We start from the raw sequence: 27,524 nt of genomic DNA on the forward strand, positions 1-27,524 counted from the left end.
GCACGTGTGTTAGTCTAAAATGCTAAGCAGAAATGAGTGTAACAGTCCTCTTCTGACCACATTCACATCATAATTGCACTTCTTCTGATGAAGTCAAAGCAGACTAAAAAGATATTCAATTTTTATTCACTTAGAGCAAATGACGTTATTCCACTCAGCAGATTACAATCACTTTAATATTATTGTATGTGAAGAACATTTAAAAAAAAAATCAAACTATTGAAATGAATGAAAAATATCACATTATTTAAATTCTTCCTGCTGTCGAAACATTATTGACTATGATGTAAGAAACATCATTATCAATTACCTCATGGTAATGCCTACAACCAAAAGGAAAATTGTGATCTGAATGCTATGAGTAGCATAGGTTAAGGTCATTTCCTGGGATTCTATTTTAGTTTTGAAACCAGAAATACTGAAGAAAAATAGAAGGTTCAATCCCTACTTATGATAGTTCCAAAACCTCAAGAGAATGGTTGTAATTTCAAAAAAATGTTTTAACCTACTAAAAATATTCAAATTACACATCTTATGAAAATAAGCACAATTTTGAAATTTTATTTGCAGAAGATTTGCTTATAGGAAGAGTCACAGTATCTCTTTGTAAGAGAAGGACAATGGGCTGTCTAACACCTGGGGTTTTTTGAATGTGATTTACTGTAACAACATACTGGAATAGAACATATTTGCTATCCCTCACCCAGGTTGTTCAAGGTGTTGGGGGGAGAAAAGGCAACCTCTGTGATGTGACTTTTTCCCTGCAAGACTGAAAGCCAAAAAAGGAAACACTGTAGATGATGTTCAAATCAGAGTTTCACAAACTAGTTACCTTCAGTCCCTATCCTGGAGGATGCATCATGTAAAATCCAGTGTTCTTAATAGGCTGAATTGCTTTCATCTTTTAGGAGGCTCTGGCTCCAACCAATACAGGGAAGGTGAAGGTGATGCCTAGTCATGGTAGGAGTTAGCTAATACTGAACGTATTTGCTAAAACATTTACAGCTATTGATTGACCTCTGCCAGCAGCGACATTCAATAAATCAACAGCCAGCACAGCACATTTCATCATAATTCTCACAAGCTGTTTAGTGATTTTGACCAAGATCACTGGGTTTTGTTAATATTAAAGTAAGTGTTGAAATATTAAAATTGCAAAAAGGCAACTGTAGTTGTAGAAGTTATAAAGTAGTAAAAACAGGAATTCCTTGTTTATTAGCACTTTGTTGCTGGTATTTTACTTCCATCACTCATACTGTGCAAGTACTTATTTGACTTGTATACTGAGGAATAATTGTACTATTTTTCAAGTGTAAACAACTGACTCCTGGCCCTTTTCAGCAGGGCTTGCTTAGGTGCAGTGCACACCAAGTTAAACATAAGCCAACAATGTGCTCTCGTCACAAAACAAAAGCCTCCGTATACAGGACTGCATTAGAGGAACTTGGCTAGCAGATCACAGTACTTATTAACTCCTTCTGCTCAGCACTGGTATGCCACCCCCAGAGGCCTACACTCATTCTTGAGGCCCTGGTCCTGGAAAGGTATAAAGAAATTGAAAAGGCTTCAGTGCAAAGCTACAAAGATGCTCAGGAGCCTAGAGGACATGACCTGCAAGGACAGGCAAGAGGAAGCTAAGCAAGGATCTAATATCAGTCTACAGGTTTCTGAAGGGCAATTGAAGACAGAACCCAGAAATCTTCTCAGTAGTACCAAATGATGCAAAAGCCTATGGCTACAAACTGTTCCTTGGAAGGCGGGAGGGCGAGGCGGGGTGTTTAACTTCCTCCTAGGTAACTAGTGCAGCACTGAACAGATTACCCAGAGGCTGTGTAATCCTTGTCACTGAAGGTTTTCAAGATGTGCCTACAAGCCACAATTAACCTTGTTCAGTGTTGGAAATAATCCTGCTTCATGCAGAAGGCTAGATTAAATGACTACCAGACTTCCTTCTAACAGACTTTTCCATAATTTTATGATTTTTGTATGCAATGCCTCAGAATCTCTTACAAGCAAAATATTTCTGTTTTGAAAAATATAAACTGGAAAATAAGTCAAATGAATCGGTCCCTAGAATCCTAGAATTAAGACTGCAAGAGCTGGGCCTAAGACTGCAAGAGCTGGGCCTGTTCAGCCCGGAGAAGAGAAGACTGAGAGGGGATCTCATCAACGTGTACAGGTATTTGAAAGGGGAGTGTCAAGAGGATGAGGCCAGTCTCTTCTCCATGGTGCCCAGCAACAGGACAAGAGGCAATGGGCAGAAACTGAACCACAGGAAGTTCCATCTGAACCTGAGGAAAAAATTCTTCACTGTGAGGGTGACTGAGCATTGGACCAGGTTGCCCAGAGAGGTAGTGGAGTCTCCTTCCCTGGAGATCTTCAAAACCCGTCTGGATGTGATCCCGGGCAATATGCTCTAGGTGACCCTGCTGGAGCAGGGAGGTTGGACTAGATGATCTCCAGAGGTCCCTTCCAACCCAAACGATTCTGTGATTCCGTAATCCTATTACAATTTTTATTACAGCAATCAGTCAGAATTGGGTGCAACTAGCTGCCCAAATACAAGCATCTAGTACCATCTGAGACACCACAGAATAGCTCAGATGCACACAGGATGGAGCAAACATGACACAGATCCTGTGTGAAACCTACACTATTCTGTACTGGCAGTTGGAGATACAGTAGAGCTTCCTGCAACACCTAAAAATGCAAATATTTAGACAAGTGAATTCCATCGTGTTGAGACAGATACATAACCAGTTACAATCAGAGAAAGAAGTTTCTTGCCACTCTGTATTTGGTAATATATGGAGTTTCTTCTATTTTGAAATGCTAACATGAGGAAAATCCAGAAATTAAATACAAGGATGCGTTTCAAACCAGAATTAATATCACTGAACAGCTTCAATGCATCAATCTGATCAGGCTGTAGTCTGTTACAAGAAAACATCACTTCTACAAAGAAAGCATCGGCTCCCTAACCAACTAGAGCTACAAGTTTGAACAAAGCACCACAGTATGAATAAAAGAAACCTATGAAGTTTCTAATATAGTTGACCTCTGAAGGATCAACTAGGTGCTTTAATTTAGTTTTTATATTCTTTACACAAATTCTTTAGCTAGATAAATTCTTACTGCTACCTCAGTTATTTTAAGATCTAGTCAGTCTTGCCTGACAAACAGGCAAGGGTCACAGAAGAAGAATAAGAGTACACACATTTAGCCGTCAGTCTGCAGAACAGCTGCTAAAAAGAAACTGGACCGCAAACTTTAGTAAATGTTAGGTATCAAGACAACAAAAAAAAGTAACCTTTGAAGTCAGTTTTGTTGTTGGAATATGCTTGTCCACCATAAAACCCAATCTGCTTTCCTAAGAAAATACAAACCATCTACTTTATTTGCTGTTTTTTTCTTTTTCCATTTAAAATAAACTTACCGAGTGCCATCTGCTTTCCAGCTAACTTTGTATGGCTTCTGCTCTAAAAATTTAATATTTTGCTTGTCCATGGAAACAGGCTGTGCTCCCGGGAATCCAGACCTAAAAGAAGAACCATGTTTGTTTACTTTCTGCAAAGAGTAGCCACAGAAGGCAATGCATTTTTTTTTACATTACACTCACAGAAGTCGCACGTTGTACTAGACTTGCTCCAATGTTAACTTTCAATTAGAACATCTTCCCCAATATAAGGTATTTTGCAGGAGAATCCACATGCTTTTTGGTAAGAACATAGGTATTTGTTCATGATAGAAAGCCGATTTACATAAAACTTCAAAGCTATATTTTTTTTTTTTAGGGGAAGAGAGATTTGAATTCAGAACTAAACTGTAAGCATCAGCAAGTTCGGAAGAACTGTGAGCAACTCCCTGAGTCTTCCGTTTTAAAAAGTTGAAGTTAAAGAGTCTGAAACATTAAAAACAGTGTTCCCATTAACAGTGGACAATTTCAAGTCGACTTTAACTATTTTAGAAAACTAAAAGTGAATACTATACCTCAAGACTGAACTGCAACGGCAGTTGTATGAAAAAGTCTATTGCTTAGACAAACACTAGGTTTTACACAAAAAACTGGACTAGAACTACCCTTGGAATTTGCACAGCAACTACTCATATGAAAGCTTGTGGTTAATCTCAGTGTAGAAGTAATTTTAGAATATTGTTTCTTAATTTCAACAGTTGATTGTTCTGTTACATAAGAGAATGTATGATCTTCATTTGTTTCACTTTGAGTGCTCCTGAGGCTGCTCTTTTGTTTTTTGCAACAATTCACCTGAAAATATCATTCCCTTTTTTCCTTTTTATAATGAGCTTTTTCCTTCTGCAAAACTAGAAACATAACATTTACTTGTAGATAGTATAAATTAACAAATTCTAAATATTCTTCTCATACCCTTCCCATCCACAGAACTGCTGACATTTTTGCTGTATCCCTCCTAACTTTGGTTGCGTTGTCACCTGGGTCACACATCTAACTGTTACTCCTTCCAAGAAAATTGCACCCTAAATAAAAAAAGAATATTAAAAAAATTAGTATTTAAGTCTTCATAAAAGCAGATCAGAAAATAGCTGTGAACTTCTACACTAAAAGTTAAAGCCAAAAAACTCTTTGAGATAGAGAATCTTTGGTCTGCATTTTAGAACACAATGTTAACACAACACGTCAGCTCAAGAGTTAGGCTCTTTTACAATACATGACCATCACTAGCAGTACTAGCTTAAAGACTTCTTCCAGTCTTCCTCAACACTGCTTCTTCTCCAAATACCAAGATAACCTGAATTCTATGAAATGTTAAAACAAAATTTTTTAGTGTGACTACAAATTCATAAATAGTATTTTTAGACCAACAGTCCAGCGCTTTCTCCAATTCGTAGAAAATTAAAGCTTTTCACTAACAGTAGAGATTTAGCTTATGACACACATTTAAGTAACTTGGTCATGAACGTATTAAAGTCATTGGGAAGCACCTATGGACACTACTTTTGTAACAGTAATCACAGCAGATGAAGAAATTAAATCCTCCAAATCTCTTTGAGAAGCACGGTTTCAAACGAACGCATTAGTTTTACCACACCTAGATGGTGATTCCAGTACAAGAAGTTTAAATAAATAAATTTTACCTCCTCTTAGGTGATCTAGCACATTCTAAGTCTCAAAACAAACTTACACTAGAGGGGGAAAAAAAAAATAGAAAGACTGAATATACTCATGACAATGCATATGGCTTCCCCCATTTTACACAGCACCAGATTTCAGGAGTTTTAGCTGATCTAGCACAAACTCCTTAACAAAAGGAGTTAAGAATATAAAAAGCTGCTTTCTAACAAAATTATTTGTGTAAGAACGTGCTGGCAGGATTTCATCTTCAGTCTAAATCAGGTTACTACAGTGGAGAAGTTATTCTGAATGCCACAAAAAAGCCTAAGGAGTGATCAATAAAAGAACACTAAAAATAAAACTCAAACTAAAATAACGCATGTATTCCGGAAAACATTTGATGGTGAGTGAAATAAAAACAAGTTCGGCACAAGAGAACAAAATAAAGCCATAAGGCCCAGAAAGTTCCATAATTAAAGATTCCTATAAAGGAACTCAAACCTATCAGACTTATTTCAACAACATTTGGAATAGATTCTCATTGCAGACTGAGAAGATCAAAGCATGAAATTTTGTTTACTTGGCTATGAATCCTGCAAAGGAAGATAGACTTGTTCCCTAAAATGCTCGAAACTTGCCTTAGCAAATCTAACCGCACTACTGATGAAAAGAGCCTGTTTGCTCCCCTAGCACTCCATAGCACTCATCTGTTCTAGTCTTGAGCCAGTTTAGGAATGATGCTGGCAAAAAATAACACAAGTTAATAATTTTCTGCCAATCGAGTACCCTAAACTAGCTCACCATGGGAAGAGTCAGCACCAGCCCAAGAGAAGCTGAAGGCACACAAGGTGGGTAAGGCAAGCAGCACCATACTTTCCACTAGCAGCTTGGGATTAGTTACGTTTGTCTCAGTTGCGTCACACAATCATACCCTGAGAACAGTACAGCCTCAAGAATTAAGCTATTTCGTGGCCTTAGTTACCTTAACCTCTATGAGTCACTTATCCCTTATTATTCACACGGACACCAACCAGCAGGAGGGAAGTAGAGAGCTACACAAGGCTGGTCAGCACTGTGGCTGAATTCTCAAGCACCGCTTAAGAACTCCAGGGAATAATGCAAGACAGTTGCAACTTAGCGCCAAAAGCAATGCCACAGTGTGATGGCCCTCCGGACTAAGAGTAAAGCAAAACGCAGGCAACAGTGAAGACTGCCCCTCAAAAAACATGAAACGTGTGCCTGCCATTTGAGAGCATCTCTTGCAGATTTTCCGATTAAGACAGTTATACAAATTCAGAACTGATTTTGGAGCCACCGATATCGGAGTGCATAGTACAATCAAGTTTCCCGAAAAACGGGAATCAGCTGCATGCTGCTTTCACACTCGATATAATTTTGTGCAGTTTAGAGAATTCTCCATATGGTGAGAAAGCAAAAAAAGTTAGTGAATTATTCAAAATTACAAAAGCTTTAGCTTCTTAGAATGTAAAAGAATATATATATACACACACATATCCTAATTTGGTTGCAGTTACTTTGCTTACCAGCTGGTGTAATTTTTTGTTTTTGTTTACTATAAAAGCTTTTAATTGTTTATTGATTTTAAACACCTGACCAGACACAACAGGCTCTATTGCAAAGGCAGCACATGCTTGATGTACATAATTACATATACACATGTACATGATTGTGTTTTGAGGTTGAAGAGGGGTGCAACTTTGAAAGAATTAAGGAAACAAGTACAGCTTATAATTGGGCAAACAAGCCAAGTTCCTTTTGTCTTCTCACACAGGCTTCTCCGTTCCCCTGACTAAGCAGCCTGCTAACCCCTCCGCGCAGCGCTGTCAGTTTGAAGGACGTAGAGGACTGGGGCAGGGCGAAGCAAAGCGCTGAGGACCCACAATGAAGAAGAGGTTGTACACTATTAAAGACAGCAGAGACAGAGAAGAGTTTCATTGACTACAGCAGGCTAAGACTATAATCAGCTCAGCTATCCTGAGACTTGATGCAATATGATGGTTAAAAAATGCCATAGAGGCAGGTGGACCACAAGGGGCCTGACCTTATTTCGTGTAAAGCCTCAAGTATACTCATCAGCTACGGCACAGCACTATGAAAACAAGGTGCATTCCCCAAAGCTAGTTCAGCAAACCAGTACTTTCAGATAGTGTCAAAGTTTGCTCCAGTTCTGTCAAGAGCCACCTGGGTACTTGCACTCAGGCAGCTCAGGGCAGGGGTGGGAACAGCCCCAACCCTGCACAGCCCAGACCTTGCTGGCTTCCACCAGGCCTGGGTAGGGGAGAACCATCTTCAGCTCCTCAGAGAACTGCCCGAGTGCCAATAAACTCAAAGAGTGCCCTCCGGAGGATAAGAAACAGTCCAAAAAATAACAGAAAAAGACAGAATGAGTAACTTCTAAAAGGGAAGAAGGGAGAGCCAGGGAGTTAAACTGATCAGTGTATATTTAGTTCCTAGAAACGGAGGAACAAATCACAAAAACTGCTTCTGATCATGTACAAGCAAAAAAGGATACAACAAATTCATACTGATTCTCACTCAAGAATAAACTGTGTTCAAGAAATCACTTGTCTTTTGTGGTGAAACAGGCTTCATAGAATGGGGAGAAGCAGAAAGTATTACATCTTTTGGATATTGGTTTTTGATCTTGTCTTGCACAACATTCTCATAGGTGAACTGAGAAAACACGGGGCAGATGAAACTTCTGCAGAATAGGAGAGCAGCCTGTTTCAAAACCAGGTTCAGAGGAGTTATCAGTGTTTCACTAACAAACTGGAAGACGACAGCGAAGAAGCTCTGCAGGGTCTGTTTTAGATACAACAGAATTAATTCTTCTTCCCTAACTTGGGTAACAGAATATTCTTAGTTTTCTGACATGTGAATTTAACATCACAGATATAGACTGCCATGGTAGCTTCAGAATTCAATGCTATCCTTAATTTTACGACTGGACTGGAAAAAATAGGGTGCAATTCGTTAAACACAAATGTAAAGTTCTGCATTTAATAAGGAGTGAGCAATTACACAAATACACAAGGGTGGACAACTGGAAAAAAGATACAAAGGCAGCAACAAAAGCTGAGTTAGTGTCATTCTGCCTTGTAAAAGGCAATTATATTGAGGCATATAAACAGACATATAGCCTTAAGACATGCGGAATATAATTCCTCCCTTTAAGCACTGATATGGCCTCAGTTAGAGGCTCATGTTCAGTTATGGGCACCACAGTCTCAGAAAAGCATAGGTCAACACGATAGAATGCAAAGAACGACAAGAATGGCTACAAGTCGGAAAATACAGAATGTAGAAAAAAGTGAGCAAATTGGTATTTAACGTGAAAAAGAGAAGGCTGAAACGAAACAAGACATCAGTTTTCAAGTATAGAGTCTCTTATTTTGCAGCAGCATTTTAATCTTTTTTCCTTAGTCATCAAAACATGTCCACAGGCAAAACAGTAAGTATAAGGGTTAAACTTCAGCAAGAAAAAGTGGGTTAGATATAGAAGAAAATAAAGTCACTAATATTTAGAATCAATGTACTTCAAAAGTTAAACAATAAATACCCTCTTTGCGGACTGTGTCAGCCATGACATTTACTGGTTTCCCTGGTCTTACAGATGACCACAAGACATTTGCCCTCAAAATTGTGAAGAAAATCATTAACAGTAACAATCTCTTCCAGACTGAGATGTAACCACTCATTTTAGAAGCACTATACATTACACCCTATATTTCCTGTGAAATATGCAATTTACATGGGAATATAACAGACGGCACTCCTTAATAAACAGTAAAAGATCTGGCTGGCCCATGAAAAGTTTGAAAGTTCTGGCTCAGAACTGTAACTTTTTGTCCTATTTACAAAATATTTGGAGATTTATTCTTTTTTGGATGAAATGAGATTCCAAGCATCAGCTAATAATGTTGTTGCAATGCTACAATCATTTTTGGTGTGCACCAGTCAAAATATGTTTGGATTTCTTGTGTAACATCAGAGATTGGAGCAAACAGGCTTCCCGTTACCTATCAAGTACATTCAGGGGATGATGAAGGAAACTAGAACGGCATTGTGTTCTAACCGTCCCAACAGCTTGTATACTGCAAAAATAGAGGCTGTCAAGACTTCTCGCAGTCAAAACATGGACGTTTTAATGAAAGATTCTGCAGTAAAGTTTCTCATGTCCAGGACAGAATTTCTGAAGCAGAGTGCATGTTAACTTCACTTCATAGGCTATTTCGGCAGCTGCTTTTGTCTACTGATTATCCTAGTGAGATGCCTCGGAATTGTCTTTTCGTCTGTCCCCAAACCTTCCATTCCCTCCAGAGATTTGGGTCAAAAGGAAAAGATTTCAGAACATCAGTATCGTAGAACGAATGTGTTCCAGTTGGCTCTACTTTGACACTGTATACCCATCCCAGGTGTTTAGAGGAGTCGTCAAATTAGAATGCTGAAAACACTGGCTGCAAAAAAAAAAAAACCAACTGCAATGCTGACAATTTAGCCCTTTAGACAATGAGTAAAGTGAGAGAATATCTAAGTAAGAGGTATTTACCTGATAATCATTCCCCTTGTGGATCACATATTTACAAGGAATCACAAATAGATTTTATCCATCGCTACTCAGTTACAGAAGCAGTCCAATCTGTCAGCCAAGAATCATGGTAAAGAATTCTCCTCGTCCTTCCTCTTCGTGCCAAAGAACGTTCCTCCAGAGCTGCAAAACCGAATTATACGAATATGCATATTAACTAGATGAATCTTTCGTAAATTCTCTTACTCTTAATGACGTTTTAGTTATTAATATGCTTATTCGTATAATTTAGCTTCCAGCTTTCAGAGGACTACATTGGCAGATAAGAAAAAGCCTGGGAAGCCTCTATCATGATTCCTTTTAGACAGATCAAATTTGTTCTATACTTGAGGAAAAGAGGCCATCATTGGACCTCACCTTCACACCTCGTTTGCTAACGCATCAAAAGGCAAATCAAAAATCAGTTTTGCGACTGAGGAAAAAATTTTAAATATCAAGGTTTTACTGCAAGGCTAATGGATGTAATGGCCATTTAATTGAAAACATTTTGACTTTACAGATATTTACAGTGGTAGACAACCTTTCATTCCAGCTGATGACCTATTTAAAAGTTTTCAGAGCATATCTTGCTTCTTTGAATCAGATTTTCTATTCTTTTCAGGCTAACTTCTTCCATACTCCATCTGTAAACCATAACAAACAGCTGCAGTAACAACAAAATGAATTTTTGCAGCATATTTCACGTGAGGATTTCCAAGTGTTTGCAAACAACATACCTCAGCACACAAGTAAAATAATTCAGGAGATATGCAAAAAAAAACTGAACATATTTTTGCACTCAGCAATATTCTCTCCAACTTTATTTGCAGATACAAAAATGATGAGTTTGGAGAGAACTGAGCCATCAGTCTTCAGGACAATACAAGTACATTCTTCTTATTTGAGTACTAGTTCCAGATCATAGAAAAAGTAGCTTATAATAACTTAATCATAATAATGCAAATTTATTGCAGAATAACCCCAATCAGTGACCAGTCATACTCTTTAAATTATCTGTATATAATTTAGACAACTTTGAGCAAATAAGTTTTCAAAACTGTCTTGGGGTTTTTACATATTACTGTCTCCTAATTAAATTCTTAATCCTCTAAAAATTTTCCAAAGCAAGAATATTTATTACAATGAGCATAGAATTTTAAAAACTACTCTGAATTTCATCCATATGACTAAAAGTAAACAAATAAAAACATTTACAACCCATCACAATATTTTACCTCTAAAGATCTAGTGCAAATTTAAGAAGTGCTTTATCACCTCCACTCAAGCTTTAAAAAAAAGTTATCATATCAGAAAAATTTTAAGTCATTGTTACAACTAGAACAGCTGTAGAATTGAACATTGAAGTTCAACATTCATATAAGAAACATAAGAAAGTTTGCATTGAGCCTATCGGTTATTCATGCTTAGAGTCAATATTACCAGTTTCTTATGTGCAAGCACGCTGGCGTCACATAGCATGTATTATGCAGTAACTGGTGACTATGAGTCTATGAAATTCAGTTCAGCAATTAGCATATTAAGTTTTCAATCAGAATTACCAGTTTTAGGCGTTCTTTTCTCCTTTTACCATAGGAAGAGCTTGATGACCCAGGTTCTGATTCTTGGCCTCCTGTTTTACCATTATCATCATCCTCCTCTTCATCTTCATCAAAACACCATTCTGGTAGCTCAGGTGGTGATGGTGCATCATCTTCATCTCCATAGCGACGAAATAATTCCTTCAAATAGTCACCTTTATAAATACCTGGTGGTCTAGCCTGAGCAAAAGTAGCCACAGCTGCCTCAACACTGTCAAAACAAATTCATAATTACTCTGGATGCTTAATTTCTGTTTTACTCATAATATGTCTTAACAAAGAGTTATTTTGATAGTAAGAATTCAGGAAAAAAAAATCCCCAGATGACAACTGCAAAAATATTCATTACATTCAAAATTAGGTCAACGTGGCAACTGTCGCCCTTGCACAAGATTCTGAATAATTATGCAGGTATTGCTTATGTTCTCAGAAGTAACTGCAGTTTGCACTGCTTTATCTCACTTTACAACTGCTAGCTGTAGCTAACAGCTCTCTGCTGGACTCCTAGGTCATGCTTTCATTAACGGTATAGAACAGGCAGGGGTGAAACATAGGTAAGTATAGGGCTGAACGGACAGGAGAAAGACCAAGGAAAAAGATGAATAAACTTCATAAGCAAAAATATAAGTGCTAAAATTCAAGTATGGCTACATTTTCCCCCTAAGACCTATCTTCCCTTTCAACAGAGGTTTTGCCATCATGCTGAGAAAAAGCATCTAAATCTTTTGAATTAATGGCTCTTTCCAGAAGTTTCTCACAAAAGCTGTAATTTGGAAGCCTCTTCCTACGCAGCTAACACTTAAGATTAAGTGCTTTAATAAACTGGAGACTGGATCACAAAACAATATAAAATGAAAATAGCGTAAACTTAAAATAGAAACCAAAACTAACAAGGCTGCTAGTCATGCAGCTTTACGATTCAACTAGAAAACACTCCAATATATATGGCAACGAGCACAGCACAAGAACCTTTAGGCAAGCAGTTTCCAAACTTCAGAAGCCAGTAGACTAGCATCACCATTCAAAGGTCTTATTGTCATTGTTTTCACAGATGCCATGAAAGTGTTTAATGGAAAACACTGAACACAGCTCCATCTAGAATTCATCATGGTTTCATGGAGCAGGACTGCTCCACCTGTCAACATTTGGAAATCATGCTATATAAAAGAAGAGAGATCACTAAAGCTACATCCCTCTACTAGGCTTCTCAACAAACACATATCTTAAACCTGGAATAAAAGCACATATTCCGTGCTGTGAAAAGAACTTTTTCAGATAAGATAGCCTACCACTGGCAGAAAAACAAGCATATAGCTAAAATTGAGAAGAAAAAAAAAAGTTTAAACACAAAAGGCATTTTTTTCTGAGCTGTCCAGTATGGAAAGGTGCCTGAGAACTTTAAGAGGCAAATCTCCCAAAACAAGCAGAAACAATTCCTAAGAACCAGTAAGTTGGTTCCTTCTCCTGATATTTGGTAAGAGTGGAAAACAAAACACTTTCACAAGTGAGACTACCAGATGGGCATCAGACCTCAGCAATGACAATGTAAGAATCTGAATTACTTAGAAGAATCTTTCTTCCACATTCTGCTTCCTAAAAGTCCTAATTTCCTTCTCACAAGATGTTGGTTTTATGTTGGTACCTTTTTTTAAATTGTTTCACATCTTTAATCAATGACTTTGAAAGACGAAAACAAACCCAAAGGGAACGATGCAGGAAACAAGCTCAAAGTTAGTCTCTGGCGATATTAAAAGTACAGAGTACACGGTAACGAAAGCCAAAAGATGCAGTACAGATTTCAAGCACAGAAATATAGCCTGATAGAAAACATACTTTCCAAGTTCTAGAAACATGCAGTCTTAGGGGAAAATGTGTTGTGAAAAGAGAATCAAGTAAGGTTTCTGATGGCTAGCTGGAGGGCTTTCACTCTGGATGACCTTTCTTTAAACTAGCTGTAAAACACGTCTCACTATTCACAATGCATCAGCAGCAATCCTGCATCATACACTTAAGGAATGAACATGGATGGATTTTTCGGCAAGGAAAACCTTATTTCCTCAGCAGCCAATAACAAGGCCTTATTTTAAAGAAAAATATAGCAAACAATTTATCTTGATACAATGCTTACAGTTAACTGTAAGCAATTTACAGAAATTCTTTATTTTGCAGTAGACATTTTTACCTACCAGGTGAAATCTGGGTGTTCTGTTAAAATAATTTGACAGAGATGAAAAAACTTAATACATTTAATTATGTGAACGAAACAAAAAATAAGACTTGGCTGTTTTAACGCTTTTCCCACAAAGGTTTGAAAATACAAAAAGGCTGCATACAAGCAGGAATTTTAAATAGATTTAAGCACATTTCCTCTTCAGAACAAAGGACTAATGCTGATTCTAATTACTGCAGCTGCTTTTAAGTTGTTAGAGAGATTAAAAATACACAAATCTGGTACTTATAAGGACAAATTATAGCCATAAAGATACTTGTACCTGTATCTACTTCCTACACTCAGCTAATATTCAGCCATCCACTATCAGTGGTGTTCTATCTCCATTACTCCAACGTCCTTATTCCAAGTTTGCTTAAAGATAGAAAAAAAATGACCTAGTTGTTTGCAAGCAGCTTGCATATGCATGCCAATCACCAAATAAGCTGCATGTTCAGTCATAAGAAAACGCAGCAACAGGAGTAGAGTTTTAAAGGATTGTACAAGAATATCATCAGAATCCTTAAGGAGCATGGTCACATGCCTTGCACCTGACCCAGTCAGACAGCAAGGAAATAGTGTTTCACAGATACTGCTAAACATGTAAAAATCATGCTCATCAGCATGGTACAAGCCATTTTTTTTATGTTATCTGAAAAAGATCACGACTCTCTATGAAAACACCAACACTTTGAAATCATCCAAAATACAGATGCCTCTGTGTGTATGCATGCTGTAGACTTTATTAAAACAAAAAGCTATGACATGGACTGTGTCTTCTCCCCAGCTTAAGAAAGCATCACTCTGCTGTTGCTCTAGCTGATCTGCTCTTTTCAGAGCTCAAGAAACTAAAAGAGCCACAATAAAACTATATGACAAAGTAACAGAAATAATCTTTTAGGCATCTATGAACTCTTCATGCCTACACAAAATGTGGGACATGTCACAGGGAAGAGACAGTACAATATATACACGTCTGAAAGCTTACACGTAGCAGCTATTGCCAACTATTGCCCTACCAGGCCTGAAAAGCTTAACTGAAACAGACTAAGCTGTCACATGATGAAAGGAATAACGTTAACACAGGTCACTGCTCAATATTAGTATTTTCCAGGCAACAGCTACATAAAATAAAGATTTCAAACACTACCTTTGTTGTTACTTTTAAGTCAGCATTCCTCAACTGAAGACAAAAAAAAGGTTTAAAATAAACAATGAATACATTGCAATAGCTGTCAGGGCAATGAGTGAAACATATTGAAGATACCATTGGTCATTCTCCACGAATCCCCAAGAATTAACACTCAAAGTTACCTCCAGTCCAACTTCTCCACCAAAAAGGCACAGATCAGAAATCCAGTTCTATTGAAGCCATGTGTGCAGTGGACACCTATACGACAAAAGAAAAGGACGTAATCATTTAAAAGCAGTTTTAATAAACTAGCTTTAGTTTCACAAGCATATTTTTTAGATCATTCTATCTTCACAGCAACATTTGAGATTTATCTTCCTTCCTTTTACAACAGCTCAGACTCCATAAGGAACATAAGCCCGAAAGGCAATTTATTACATTTTTCCTGAAAATCATTAGCAACAAGTGTATAGGACACTATAGCTGATCCCAGCTCAAGAGCAGTAATTAATACAACTGAAATATGTTTAATAAAGTTCTAAGGGTTTTGTTCACATGCTGATCAGAAAACAATATAGTTAAATTTAATAATTGTGCTTTTAATGGACTCAATAAGCATTACATTCATTTCACACCATCAGGCATGGAAATTATACTCAGATTACCCAACTTCAAGCTTGAAAAGCATTGTCAATAGATGACAATTCTACATCAAAATTCTTACTACCATGCTAAGATCAGACTTTGAAATATTTTGAAAAAAAAATCCTAAAAAAGGAAGACTATACAACAATGCAATCACTTTGAACTACTTATCTCCTCAGTTTAAGATAAAAGAATTAAATCTTCAGCCTTTATTTTATAAAATTCTTTCCATAGTGAAGGGAGGGGAAGAGTCAAATACATTTGAACTGCTTTTTTCTCTCAAGGCAACAGCACCATCTAGTGATAAACAAACCAAGTCTGAAAACGTCTGATTTTAAAATTGTATGAAAGAGTCAAGTAAGATGCTGACTCTTCCGATTCTTCACATTGAATTTTTAAACGATAAATATTGCAGTATTAAGTTTCCCCTAACCCCAAACCCAATTCTTCTGAACTTTAACGTATTTTTCCGCTCTGAGTATCAAGCAAGTCACTTGCATTTCTATTGCTTTTCTTACTTCTCCCACAATACTTAGAAGAGTAATTCACTTGAAACTTATTTGGTTAAAATGTGAAGAGCTATTTTCCTTTTTTTGTATACTTTCCACAATATTGCAAGCCAAATTTTTAGCAAAGATCAAAGAAAATTGCCTATAAGGATTAGACTGATTAAGATGAGAAAAATCGCAATTTCTTAGATTCACCCATTCTAACCATTTAATAGTAAAAAGTGTGTAACTTTCATCAAAAGAAATTAATTTTAGTCTCCTTAGAGGATTCGTTCCCAGTAATCACTTCTCCTTTGTTTCCTGCTTAAGTAAAATCTTTGCATTTTGTTTTCTCAAAGTTGGCAGGCATACTCCAGTCCTTCAAGCTGCAAAAATAAAGCTTCTATCCTATATTGTTAGAGCTGAATGGAAAATTTTGTTCATTTATCATTCACTTTTCAGTCTCTTTTCATGTCTAATCTTGACACTGTAAATTAAATTGCATGCAGTTGCCATCAATAAGCCCTGCAGCAGTTACTGCTACCAAGAAGGTTAAGTCAATGATTTTATACACATGACAGAGATAAGCATAGCAGCAACGAAACCAACAGCTTGGCAGGGAAAGATCACACAGGATGCAGTAGCATCGCAGCTGCAGACTGCTTTCACTTTTGATTAAATATCCTGCACACTGGTCTCTCTGGTGATCTTTCAGAGGGAACAGGCTTCCAGAACATGAAACGACTTTTACATAACTCACAGAAAGGAAATGGAAAATCCCAGCATTTGACTTTTACTACTAAAGCCCAGACCATAGGTTATCTAAGAGTTAAAAAAAAAAAGTCAAGAAAAAAAAAAGTCAAGAAAAGAAATAATATCTAAAAAAGGGAAGAGCATTCCAAAGGTTATAAAAGTCAAAAACTTAATGGTCAAACACCACAAATGACATTTTAGAAGTTAAAACACCAGTTAAATGAGGCTGCTATTTCATGCACATCACAATGCTATCCATATTCCATAAAAACTGCTGTTTCATAACAATATTTCAAGTTTTGAGATACTGTTGATGGCTGACTGGGCTCGCTAATTCAGCAGTTCTTCATTTTTCATATCATATGCTTGCATTACAGTTTAGGAAAGAAAAGATAGAATTAAATTTTAATCTGAGACCTATGTTAAATAAAGAAATAAGAGACTATCTAAAAGAAAATTATGTTCCCCCATTACAACTCCCAAGCATTAAGATCCTCAGTGTTATCCAGTGACAGGACAAGAGAAAGTAGGCACAGACTGAAATAAAATGAAATTCTGTTGAGGGGGGGAAAAAAAAAAAAAAAACATTTACTGTAAATGTGATCAAACACTGAAAGGCTTCAGTTGCCAGGAAAGGCTATGGAGTCTCTATTCTTGAAGATATTCAAAACCTGATGACAGAGTCCTGGGTAACCTGCTCTAGATGACCCTGCTTTGAGAGCAGGGGCATGGAGTAGATGATCCCCAGAGGTCCCTTCCAAACTCAACTGTTATTTAGGATTCATATAGAATCACAGTAATTTACTATTATGAACACAGTAGCTTAGTTTACTAAGTTCTTATCAATGATATCTACGCAAACAACTGTTCTGTGCACACAGACACTCAGATTCAGCAAGGCTACAGAACTGTCATCAATGTTGCCTGCAGATAAAACCCCATCTGACTCTGGAAACTCAGCTGCACAGACCAAACAGGAGAGAGAGAGGAAAAAAAAAAAAAAAGGGGAGGGAGGGGGAGCATCACAGTAATTTCTTACCTCTGACAATTTGCAGATATAATTAAACATTAATATGCTCAAGACAAATCAGAATAAAATGGTTTAAATTAAAACTAGAAGCCACTCAAATTAAACTTAGAGCTTATTTTGCTCTGAAAAAATTAGCCTTAAGATCATTCACATATTCACTGTAAGACAATACACTACAGAAGAAAACTGTAGCCTAATACCTACCATCATTTTCTAGCAATTTAGCAGCTGCTTTGTAAAATTAACTGAGTAACCAGAGATTCTTTAACAATCTAATATGCATTCCAGTAAACTAGGATATCCCACTTATCAAATGCAAAAAAAAAAGTTTAGGCAACACATAACCTTCATGCGTACCAGCAGAAGTTACAAAAACATAATGCAGGTATCATGTATTTGTAGATAATTCGTAAGCCTCTGGTTTTTTGCATAAAATTGATAGCTGTAATCAAATTGCCATATGCAGAAACATTCAGCTTTGTGTGTCAAGAAAAAGTCTACTTTATAGTTAAAGCAATCAAATTGAGATTGGTGTAAACACTGTAGTGAGGAAATTCCTTTGCTTAGATTTTCTAGAATCGAGAATTGTAGTTGTGAGTGAATAAGTAATAAATTAATAGGAAAAAACTAGTGAAAATGAATGCAAGATGACACACACCTATAAGCTCTGAGGGATTCTTATCACTAAAGTGTTCACATACGCGGATAAATGTTTCTGTATTCTCAGGTGTAGGGCACTCACCATGCCTGAAAAAGACAAGAACACAAAGGTTAGATGATTTGGAGAAGGGGGGGAAGGCGATTACTTCAGTGTGGTCTCTCAAATTAAAAACTAAATATTAAAAAAGTGCAGTCGACTTACCCTTTACATTGAAGTTTTATATATTTAATCCCCTCTTTCTCTATATCATTCCTATCATAGAATCTTGTGGTATTGGTCAAGTCCACCAGCAAACCCATTTTAACCTAAAAAATTAAAATAAAATAAACTTATGTATTTGTTCACATATCAGTGCATACATAGTAATTTACTATTACATATTATGTACGTAATACGTACATAATAAAAACTAAAATAAAAGCAATAGCATGCTATTCTTGCAAGTTTAAGATTTCTTAAATATTATGTTTGTTCACAAAAATCTATACAAACTTGATTTTACCACCATCACACTCAATTCTCCTTAGTGTGCTCCCACCAATATTTATAATACGGAAAATTAACTAACAGCAAAAATATCTGGTAAAGAAGTATTTTAAACTGTTATAAAGATAGATAAGGTTAAATTAGGCACTTTTATGCTGTAAGTAAACCAGTGTTAAAACACTGGCACAGCAGAAGTACCATAAGAAAAATTAACTACTGAGACTTCCATGGAAGTACCCTTTCAGAAATAAATAGCTGTGCCAGATTTATCCTTCCATTAAACTTTAGTGCAAAACAAATGAATGCATTTTCAAGCTCTAAACAAAAATTCCCTTAACTTCTTAGAAACTTTTGACTCTAATCTAAAATAAGAAACAACTTAAAAATCTTCAAAGTTGCCGTCGGTAATTCAGGTGGCCGCGTCAACCACACAGACCTTAGGAAGCACCTGAACTAAGGCTGCCTTGCCCACTCTACCCTATCGTGCCCCCTCCCTCACCTGCAGGGCATCAACTTGCTTTTTTAGTGTTTGGTTTTACTACTGTAAAAGTACTATTTCAAAGCAGCCTTGCGGAAGCCATCCTGTTTTGAAAAGGCAAGAGAGCGAGCAGAAATTCCTCTGGGTGGCAGCCCATCCACAGGGCTCATACGCAAGGCGCATCCCACAAACTCCTCACTGGAGCTACCGAGCAGTTGCATTACTGCACAATTAAAGGGAACTGAAACTCCTTGATATTCATAAGATAGTTGTTATTAACAAAATAGTGGAAAACCCTTTAGGCTCTGGAGAAAAGCGTTCCTTTAAACCATGGTCACAGAAAATCACAGAAAAACAAAATTTGGGGGGGGGGGGAACGCCACACACAACAGTTGCATGGCACTCTGCTGAGCTGGTGCAAGTCTGCTCTATTTTAGGGAATTTTCATCCTTGGCCCAATCAACATAATTTCTTCCAAGCGTAAAATCTCCAGTATTAGCGTGCACATAGCTCACTAATACATCTGCACACTAAAACTATTCCTGGTTTCTTGCTTTGTAAGTATAAAACATACTTTACATCAGATGCCTCTTTGGCATATACACTGTATTCTGTAAGTGCACTGTACAGCTTCTGGTCAAAAATGCTAAACGACACACTACCAAATGTCTTTTTAAAAGCCATTTTAACAATGCTATTTTAGTCACATCATTCTTCTAGTTCCACTGGGTTTTGGGGGGAGGGGCAGGGGTTAAAACATCAATAGAGCACTGAAATACATCAATGCTGAAGCATGTTACACTTGTAAAAATCTAACAGGACAATGTATCTTCAATATATTCATAAAGCCGCAGCACATATTCATTAACAGGATTCTGATTAACAGAAATCAACTGTCTAACTTATATTTTATTTACCTTGAGGCCAACACTTTGCCAACAATTTTAAACTGCACTTGGAAGAACTACAAATTAAGAATCTTCCTTCGTGCCCAGCGTCCCACCTATAGGGTGGTCAGAGTTAGCAAGAAGATTGATACAAGAATCAGATGCGTTCTTCCCAGGAGCTCTAGACTATGCACTCATGTAAGTGGCGCTGCAATTGCCTTTTTCCCTAATTGCTACATAGTTCATCTTCATAAACTATTCTTCTATTTAAAGTAGGAATAATATTCCAGCACATGCTCAACAAAGGGAAAAAATGGGTTATTTTCAAAGCATATTTTAAATATAAGTTTAAGATTTAATGACAGCACCATTTTAAAGTAAAGCTTTTTGCCTTCAAGTCTAGCAATAGTAGGAAAGATGACCTTCAACAATGTGAATTACTTGTGAAATAGTGCTATACCATCTGTCCTAGTTTGGAGAGAGGGGAAAAAAAGCTATGAGAAAAGCAAATAGTTTAATAAAAGCATGAGGACAAATTAAAAGTCAGCATTGTCAAATATTTCAAATTGTTAAAAGGAGAGCAACAGAAGAAACTCAAGTAATTTGCAGAAGTTTCACCTTCCCCCATTCAAAAGTAGGGGAAAGAGATACAGTTCAATTTTAGTGATGAAAATTCAAAAACTAATTTCATGTCAAAGTGTTTAACCTCAAAGAATACTAATAATATTTCCTTAACTTTCAGAATTTACTCTTTTGAACATATTCATCTATAGACTTCAGTTTACCAACTGATAGATGCAAGCCAGTAGAACACCACAATACACATTATATCCACATCGTCACCAAATGCTTGGGGATGTTGCTCCCTTATTTGAACAGCAGAATGAAATTCAGCAACATGTCTGTTTGGGAGGAAAATCAGAACCAGTGGATTGTAGGACTTCTGGGCAGCTGTTCTTTCACAATTACCGTGAATCATTTCAACCATACACAAGTGAAGATCCTGGGAAGTCACCACGTTCTTCACACACTTCAAGGAGCAGTAGACCTTTAGCCAAAGCTACAGAGTATATACGGCATAGAGAGCATATCACATGAAAATGAAGTCTCCCTGCTTTACAGAAGGCATAAACATTACCACGCTCAGTTCATGAGATCAGTTGCATGCAGTGCACTGCAGTGTAGAAAGAGCAAGGTGAAAGAAAAGGATAGATAGATAAACAGAGAAGAGTAACATATTGAAGTAGACAATTATGATATTCCAAAACCAACGTAAAGAAACACCGTTATCATAGGAACCAAAACATAACCCCAGTTCAGTGACTGAAATACTGTGCTTGCACCTGGTCCAACCAACCAGAATTCTCACCTTCAGGTTAGAGTCTAGTACATGTACATTTATCACACCCGTAATTTGATCTGCTGTGAAACACTATCACATCACTGTCCTTCTCAGTCATGTTCTCAAAAGTTTGCTCCTAGAAAGTCCTTAATTGGAGCTGATTTCTGAAAGACTATCCAAAGTAAAATAGGTAGTTACCCACTGAAAAAACTATTTTTCTAACTAGTGTTTTGCATGAATCATGCCTTCCAGCCCACCAAGCCTAGCTTCCACCGTATGACACAGCTTTAGAAGAAAGAATATTTTTGAATGGTTGAGCAACTTATCCCTAAAATTTACATATATTTCTCATAAGGACTGTTGCAACATTAAAGTCTCCGACATAGCACTGCAACACAATAGAATCAAGTTTTTTTTTCTTGTAATCATAAAAGATGACTGAATAGAAAAAAAAAATCATTAAAAAGCTCATCAGTACAGTAGAACTGTACTACCCATACTACACTACAGTCTTCATATTGTCTCCACTCTCAGCTCATGATTATCTTGGTCAGTCTCTCCATGTCCACCTATGGTTAAAAAAAGCCCTCCTCCTCTCACCTGTTCACATTCCAGCTTCTCAAGCTACTAATGCCTTATGCACGGGCTCTTCTGCTGCTGTACAAATAAATTAGTTTGACAAGGTTCCCAACATTCCCTTTGCACGACCTCAGAAGCTTCTCACTAGATGTGGGGACTTGAAAATGTCCTCCCCGAGAGAGAAAATAGACTACAATACAGTAAATTCTCTCCAGTTCTGGGATATTTCCTTACATTTTGTATTTGAGAAAAATTCATTTACTGATTAAAACTACTTATCTGTGAAACCCAGAATGAGTCTGAAAACTGATAACTATTTTTCTAATAGGAATATTGCAACTTCTACACATTAATTGCCCTACCTTTTTTATGAGTTAGTCAGTCTCCTAGCACTATGTAGCAGGAATAACACTACCATTTACAAAGCACAGCCAGCATTTCTAGCACTTTTAATTTATTTTTTTTTCTCTGAAATAAATTAGAAAATTCACACTGTAGCCAAACGCAGCCAGCTGCTCCTGCAATGTCTTCCTTAATGAGACCACTAGGATACAGTGTCAATAGTGGCAAGCAGAAGAGAAAGGGATTTGCTAGTCCTTATCAAACCAGTATATAACCCCTAGCCTTTCAGCAACCAGTTCCAAAAGAAAAAGAAAATAGAATCTTACAGGAAGCCATAATTAAAAGATCTGCCTGTTAGGGAATGTACCTCCCAACTTCCACCCAGCTAAAGGCTGTCTGAAGTGCTGAACCACTGTCCCTTCAAACACCCACAGTAAGAGCAGTACTTCACCCTTATCAGTTTCTGCCAAATTCCTGCCAAACCTCTTATTTTGGAGAGAATTCATATGGACTGAAGTAATAACCAGGTTTCAGAAGTGATCCATTATGCAAAGTCCAAATATTCAACATACAGAAGTAAAATAATGACAACTACGCAGTGGGTTACTTTTGACTCTGTGAAGTCTACTTTCCAAGGTCTCCTCAACTACATATTCATCTGATGCTGCCAAACTGCTGCTAAATTGCTATTCTAGTAATACAGCACTCCAGTAAACCATTGCATATCTTGGCAAATCAAAAAACTGTATGTTTTCAAATAGCGAACATTCAGTAACAACACTGAGACTAGGACAACACTAGGACGCAACACCGTTCATAGATTTTGCTAGACTAGGGAGTTTCAGAGAACTCAGACACTCTGTTTATTAACGGAAATCAACAAAATAAAAGTGGACATCCTCATGCTACCAATTCTACTATCAGATCTTACTCACCTAACATCTCTGAAGAGATTCTGAATTTGTGATATTGCAGACTGACTGATTAACGTGCCTAGTGTAAAAGCCATTAAGGCTTACCATTAACACTTTTTGGTGACAATCACTAACAAGCAAATATTTAGAAATTCTGAAAACCTCTTATGTCTCTTACGTTCTTTACAACATAAAAAACAGCATTTTAAGTTACTTTAAATGACTAATAAAGTAGCTTTTTGAATATTTCTAGTAATGACCATTAAAGCTGGCCAGAGTTAAAAAGCACGTAACGTGTGAAGAACTCCAGTAGAATTCAGATGCGCAGCCCCCGGAATTCAAATAAGAAAGATCCCGCCAGTTCAGGCACCTGAAAACAAGCGCTTATCTTTCACTAATAATATTTTCTTACCATGCTCTTATGTTTGCCTACAGGTACCACTATCATAGCTACACTGAGTATCTAAGCCCAAATAGGATCCATAAAATGGAAACCCCCATATTTTAGTCACCTGATTCTTCTGATGTTTAAGCTCTGATACCGTTAAACAAGGTAAAAACTTCTATCAACAGCAAAAAATTTCAGAAACAAATGTCACTAACACGATTGGTTTTATCACATACACAGCCAAAAGAAATACTTCCCATCTTTTATATAACAGTTCAATAAACAGATTTAGAAGACTTAGGTTGTAGGCCTTTCTTTGCTTTGGGATGTTCAAAATTCCATTTCTCACATCTCCAGAAACACTGCACAGACCTCTATATTACGTGCAAAGCTGGAATGGTGCCGTTCCCCACCTTCCGTGTGAAAGATGTGCTACGACACAGAAGAACATGCAAGTTGAACTGGACAGACAGAAATGAGAAACTGGCTAGACAAAGACTGAACAAGGCTAGACAAAAATAAGCCAGAAGCACGGCTAACCTAATGATAAAGGTGTCCACCTTCAAGAAGAGTATCTTCCTGGGTCCCAGTCCACACTCCTAAAAATTGTTTCTATTTATGCATTTTTCCATTAAGAGATTACTGTATAAAATCCAGAAACTGCTTGCTTCCATATTCAAACATGACTGGTTAGATATTAAAAATTATTGTAGGCATCAGAAGAAGAAAGTCATGCACAGAAGTCAGAAACCACAGAAAAAGAGTGCAACAAGATTTTCCTTTTACTTTTAAATGCTTTCATTCCCATAAGCAAAATTGCAACTTAAACTCCACATACCTCATAGTCATCGATAAAACTACACACTCACGCTATTTGAAGTTTGAGAATGACATCTCACCAAGATGTGACAGTAATAACAGAAAAAATGAGGGCTATTTTGCTAACACAATGAATGGAGAATTTAGCACAATTCCTGCTTATAAGAAAGAATGTTTGGAAATTAAGGTATTGTAGTGAAAATGGAAAAACACCAGAAAAAAATTAACTTTCTGTACAGATGTCTCAAAAGAAGTCATCTACTTCATTTCCTTAAAAGCTGTAAAGCAATATTCAAATAAATACTAACAATAAAAGTTATGTTTCAGTTAATAGAAAATTTAACTTTACCTTCAGACTCTTTAAGTAGTTGGACAACATACTTGGGTGAAAGCGGTTTTCTTCAGCAACCTGTTCATCATATCTTGGTCCTAACATTGTCTTCAAAGGTAAAAACTTTCCTATGAAACATAATCAAATTTGCAGTATTTTATGTACACTTAGGTAAAATGTACACTAACAACTTAGTGATTTCTAAGCAATATGCTGAGCGGTTTTAGAGGTTCATCTTCAATGGAAAAGAATTGCAGGAAAAGTATCAATAACAGTTTAATTGGAATTATTAGTTCCAAGTTCTCAGAATTTGCAAATAAATTCAGAAGTTTAAAGGAAATACATATTATCTCATCTAAAACAGATGCAGCAATATTTTAAAATATTCACCTAGCTTTTAGTCTGCCTTAAGCTGTGGAACTACAGCACATTAACAGAACAGACAAAAATTTTAACTCAGTGGTTAAAAGCATAAAAACAGAATTTAAAATAACAGTTTGTCTACCCAACCTTGTAAACCTCAGATTTGATTACTCGTAAGCCTAAAATGCAGTAAAGATAGCTGTAACACTGCTGCATTGTATCCAGAACACCTATGCACTGCAGGCACACTCTTTCTAACGGGTGTTACTTAAGGCTTGTTGGAAGAGTTTTGTTGCTGCAGAGCAGCAGGGTCAATTTTTCCTCTAAAATGCAATGCTTATATGTGGTTCAGACACAAGGCAAAACAAAATTGTAAGAAAAACTTGCTTGGAATTACCCCATCGAAAGCCAAGCTCTTCTGTTTGTTTATTTTATTTGTCGTTCATCATATTTACCAAAACGTGTAATAATTACACAAAACGTGTAATAATTTCATTAGAGACCCTAGCACCTTACTGCTAACCTCCAGTAAGCTGTAGGTATGCCATACTGTACTATGCAATAGTCAGCCAATTATTCTTAGAAATTAAAATACACTGCATAAATTCCTATTCAGAAAAATACTAAAAAGATTATCCAACATATAAATTCTACTTGCAGATAAACAAGAATATTTTTAAAGATAACTTTTAAATATAACATTTTAAGGGTGTCAGCCATTAGCAGCTATCTAACTATAGCAATGATTCTAGCTTTTTTGTTTAACACGTTGATATCTTGTTTGATTTGGTTCATTTCCATACTACAAAGCATTTCAGCTGCAAACGTTCTGCAACCACAAGTTAAAATAAGAAAACATTTTATTAGGCTAGTATTGGAGATTATATATGACAAATTAAACTGTTTGTTTTATAAGAACTGAGAGTAACTTACTAGAAACTATAACCAAAAGCTGCTCAAACAGGTGAGGGAATAACGCTTTCCCATATCTGTTCTGTGGCACATTACAATTGCATTGAGCATCACCTCATTTTGCATACTAAACCCTCCCAGTTTTAGCATTTTGGAGAACACCGTAGGCAGCAAACACAGACCGAACGAAGCCCAGCTCCATACCACAGCCCGGAGAACTGGATGCATTCTGACAGAGCTTGCCAGAGTCACTATTCAAGAAACTGATACAGAATAGATTTTCCTTCTTCCGATGCGTTTGACTAGGGCAGAATAACAGCGCTAACAGGCTGTTGAGGGCTATTTGAAGATATCAACAATGCAAAGACAAGTCGATCTTGTAACCTCAATATTAATAGGGAAGGAAGAAAAAATAATATTATAAGACGACTGAAGAGACCTGTAAGAAGACTGATCTTTGCCCAGATGAGATGCTCAGGAACTCGTATCCTTACACCCGTATGGAGAGCAGCTTCATCAAACCGGAAGATTAGCTTTGCAGGACTACCTGTACCAGACAAGCATCTCCTCCTCAGACAGAGGCAGAAACAAGCACTCGAGCAGCAGGTACTAACTCAGCAGCTCAGTACCTCTTCCTGCCCTTCTCCACAGACAAGAATTTGGAGCCCAAGTCACTGCCACCACATACGTCTAGGAGGCAGCACACCTCCTCTCGTGCTTATCTAGCCTGCACTGCTGTTAGTTGTGAAAAATGAGTACGAATTGAGAGCAAGAAAGAGACCTGGCATATCTGTCAGGCACACCAAGATTAATAATATGGTTAGGCAATTAAGGTGGGAGAACCTCCGCATTTTCTCTCTTATGAAAATGTTTAAATGAATTATATTCTGAATTATACTCCAAGACTGATCAAAGAAAACTCAAAAAGCAAAAAAGGCTTTGGCCTGAAAACTTTTATTTAAAGAAACTCCCATCCTTCTTTTAATAAAATTGTTTCCGTGTTGTTATAAAGGCAGCCTTTCTATAAACAAAGGAAATGCAAGCATATAATTGTATGGCACAGAAGAGTAACAAAGTTTTTAAATGCAGGAAGAACCTCAGATCTTTAAATGCAGGTAGCACCAGACATAAGTCTTCCAGGAAGCAAAGCGCTGACAGTTCCTGAGGTTGTGGAATTATATTTTTTTAAATTCTTCTCCTAGCAATTATTCTACCTATTTCCTGGAGAAAAAAAATAAAGTTAATTTGATAAAAAATATTTTTTTTTAATTTAATAGCTTTAAAAAAAAAAAAAAAAAGCTTTTCCTACTTATAACACACATACCCACATGACATCTTGAACTTACTCAGGAAAAACATGCACCTTTCAATACTACTCCTGAAACCATCTCATATAGCTGTTCAGCTGTGCAATGCGTGTACTGTAGAGTAAAAAACAGCACACCACCTACTAGTGTTTATTCAGTATTTAAACTTTCGGTTTCATA

At 36.9% G+C, this 27,524-nt stretch overlaps 1 protein-coding gene across 3 annotated transcripts in view; it reads right to left on the reverse strand.

The window, feature by feature from the left end:
* Positions 1–27,524, reverse strand: part of RNGTT (RNA guanylyltransferase and 5'-phosphatase) — a 193,478-nt gene that overhangs the window by 158,928 nt on the left and 7,026 nt on the right. For all 3 annotated transcript variants that reach the window (XR_011140132.1, XM_068937747.1, XM_068937749.1), the window contains exons 2-8: positions 24,781–24,890; positions 18,398–18,501; positions 18,194–18,282; positions 14,802–14,877; positions 11,240–11,489; positions 4,388–4,497; positions 3,437–3,538 (exon numbers count right to left, since the gene is read on the reverse strand). Coding sequence is in view for 2 of the 3 variants with exons in the window: in XM_068937747.1 (XP_068793848.1) it covers positions 3,437–3,538; positions 4,388–4,497; positions 11,240–11,489; positions 14,802–14,877; positions 18,194–18,282; positions 18,398–18,501; positions 24,781–24,890 (841 nt within the window). In the remaining variant the exon portion in view is untranslated. The remainder of the gene's footprint in view (positions 1–3,436; positions 3,539–4,387; positions 4,498–11,239; positions 11,490–14,801; positions 14,878–18,193; positions 18,283–18,397; positions 18,502–24,780; positions 24,891–27,524) is intronic.

Source organism: Struthio camelus, chromosome 3 (genome assembly GCF_040807025.1).
Source record: "Struthio camelus isolate bStrCam1 chromosome 3, bStrCam1.hap1, whole genome shotgun sequence".
NCBI classification, from domain to species: Eukaryota; Metazoa; Chordata; class Aves; order Struthioniformes; family Struthionidae; genus Struthio; species Struthio camelus.